This window comes from Gavialis gangeticus, unplaced genomic scaffold (genome assembly GCF_001723915.1).
Source record: "Gavialis gangeticus isolate Ggan-Ray unplaced genomic scaffold, GavGan_comp1, whole genome shotgun sequence".
NCBI lineage: Eukaryota > Metazoa > Chordata > Crocodylia > Gavialidae > Gavialis > Gavialis gangeticus.
Window position 1 is genome coordinate 40,685,946 of NW_017729024.1, and position 2,154 is coordinate 40,688,099.

A 2,154-nucleotide genomic window follows, 5' to 3' on the forward strand; every position below is an offset into this window, starting at 1 on the left:
CACCCTAACTAGGCTGTAGTGAGTATTTAATGCACTACTGCTTTTCTGCCACTGATTCAATGATGTAATCCTGGAATAACCAGTCAGGCACACTTTGCAATGTACTCTGATAAACTGCTTGTGCTGCTTATCCCATGAACCTTGTTTTGGATTTCTCATTTATCTTATTTATGGGTCCCTGAACAGTTGCACTTGTCCCGGGATAAAATGGCTCATCCCGGGACAAGTACATCATCTGTCCACTATCATAGAATGGGGAAGTTATCACACTATAGATCCAATGTTAGCAATGCAGGAACCTTTGCTATTCCATAAGCATATGAATAGTGAAGGAAATGTATGAAACACTGTAAGCTTGAAAACGTACTGTTTGCAAGCCAATGCAAGGGTGTCTTTTGCTTTTTTTTCTTTCTCGTTTTTTAGCTATTCCATAACACTGTTGTGGACACATCAATAGTGTTTCCTCATCGGCTAGGTTTGCCTCATAAAAGAGCACTTAAAAATCTAACGGCTGATTATCTCAGAAGAATTATTCAAGATGATGGTAAGAGCCTTTGAGGTTTTTATGTAAGTTGTACGCATAATGAACGGAAAGAACTAAATAAATCGAGTTGCCCTTTAAAAGCTTGTCACTTGTCATGGGTACTTCTGCCTTTCTGCTGTGTCTTTCATAGTAAGGACAGAATACTGAAAATGAAGATGTGGGGCAGTAGTTCTCAGCCTTTTTGGACTTGAGACACCCCCTCCATAATTTTTGTGAATTGAGTGGCACCCAGTTTCAAAAACCTATTTATATATTATGGTCCTTATCTCTAAGTGTTTTGAGCAGAGAGGTTAGGAAATCCTTCAGGCAGTGACAGTCTTGTGCTGGTGTTTATCCACCTTGCTTATCTCTTCCTTCCTGCATTCTCCAAAGGATCTGGTGGCACCCCAGGGTGCCCAACATTCTGGCTGAGAACCACTGATTTAGGGTGAAGTTGTCACTCTCTTAAAGTTCCTAACTATTTTCCATTTGTAGGAATGGCCTAAAGAGACTACAGATCTGAGTACTCTTATCAGCATCTTAAACTAGTTGCATGTCTTTTCTTAAAAACAACCCCCCTCCCCCCCAGATCTTGGAACACTTTTTCCCATATCTAAAAATTGGTTGTTTTTTTTTTTTAGTTAAATCCAACACACCCCAACCCCCCTGCAGGTTCCATGCCTAGGCTTTAGTCATTTTGTTAATACATAATATTACTTAAGAGAGTTGCTTCTAATCCAATAATTAGTATTTTTCCTTTTCCAGGGTTCAGGTTTAAAGTAAACTTTTAGAATTTAATTTCGTATAATTTGTCTCCAATGTGTAGATGCCTGTAAGCAATAATATAATATTTTGCAGCTCTGAGCAGCACTCCAACCAGATTGTTTCAGAGAAGTAAAATAGCTTTATGCAGACTTGTGTTTTTACCACAGACTGCTTCCAGTTCCCCAGGCTAGCTTGCATAGCAATATGCCACATGCCTACATTGCATTGGGCGCATCTGAGATGCTACATCGCCATGTAGATGCACCCATTGTAACAACCTTGGATTGTTTGTTTGGTATGGTAGGGTGCTCAACCTTTTGACCCTATAGCCCATCTGAGGGGTATGGGGCCAGTCTGGGCTGGATTGGGCTCTGGGAACCCTGCACTTCCCTTACCCAGTCACACAAGCAAGGATCAAGCTGTAAGGCCCTTGTGCTGCCTCTGCCCAGCTTTGGAGCCGTGAGAAGCCCTGTGCGCCAGATGACATGGCACTGGGGACTGAACACCCCTGTTCTTTTGGCAGTCTCTTGCTTTTTTTTTTTTTTTTTTTTTTTTTTTTTTTTTTAAATGAAAAGAGGATGCTGGGAGGGATTTAAGAGGGTAAAAAGATCTTAAGTAGAACTAGATACAAGCTTAATCTATATTACATGGAAGATTTGTTTTGACTATTGTGGCAGCTGGGGTGCCTGTGGCAAGGCAACATGACTGGCTCAGCAAGTTCACTGCCAGTGCTAGCCAGAGGTTTTGGCTTGGAGCTTGCTCAGTGGCAGTGGGGGCAGCAGCGGGAGGGGGAAGGAGACCTTGTGCTGCTAGAGGCAGGGAGAGGTTCACATGATTGGGTGGGGGGTAGGGAGCTGTTTGTGGGG

At 42.4% G+C, this 2,154-nt stretch overlaps 1 protein-coding gene across 1 annotated transcript in view; it reads left to right on the forward strand.

The window, feature by feature from the left end:
• The window catches only part of LOC109298060 (RNA exonuclease 1 homolog), a 32,583-nt gene that overhangs the window by 24,600 nt on the left and 5,829 nt on the right, over positions 1-2,154 (forward strand). Inside the window, exon 13 of the mRNA XM_019518194.1 lies at positions 424-544. Coding sequence (XP_019373739.1) covers positions 424-544 — 121 coding nt within the window. The remainder of the gene's footprint in view (positions 1-423; positions 545-2,154) is intronic.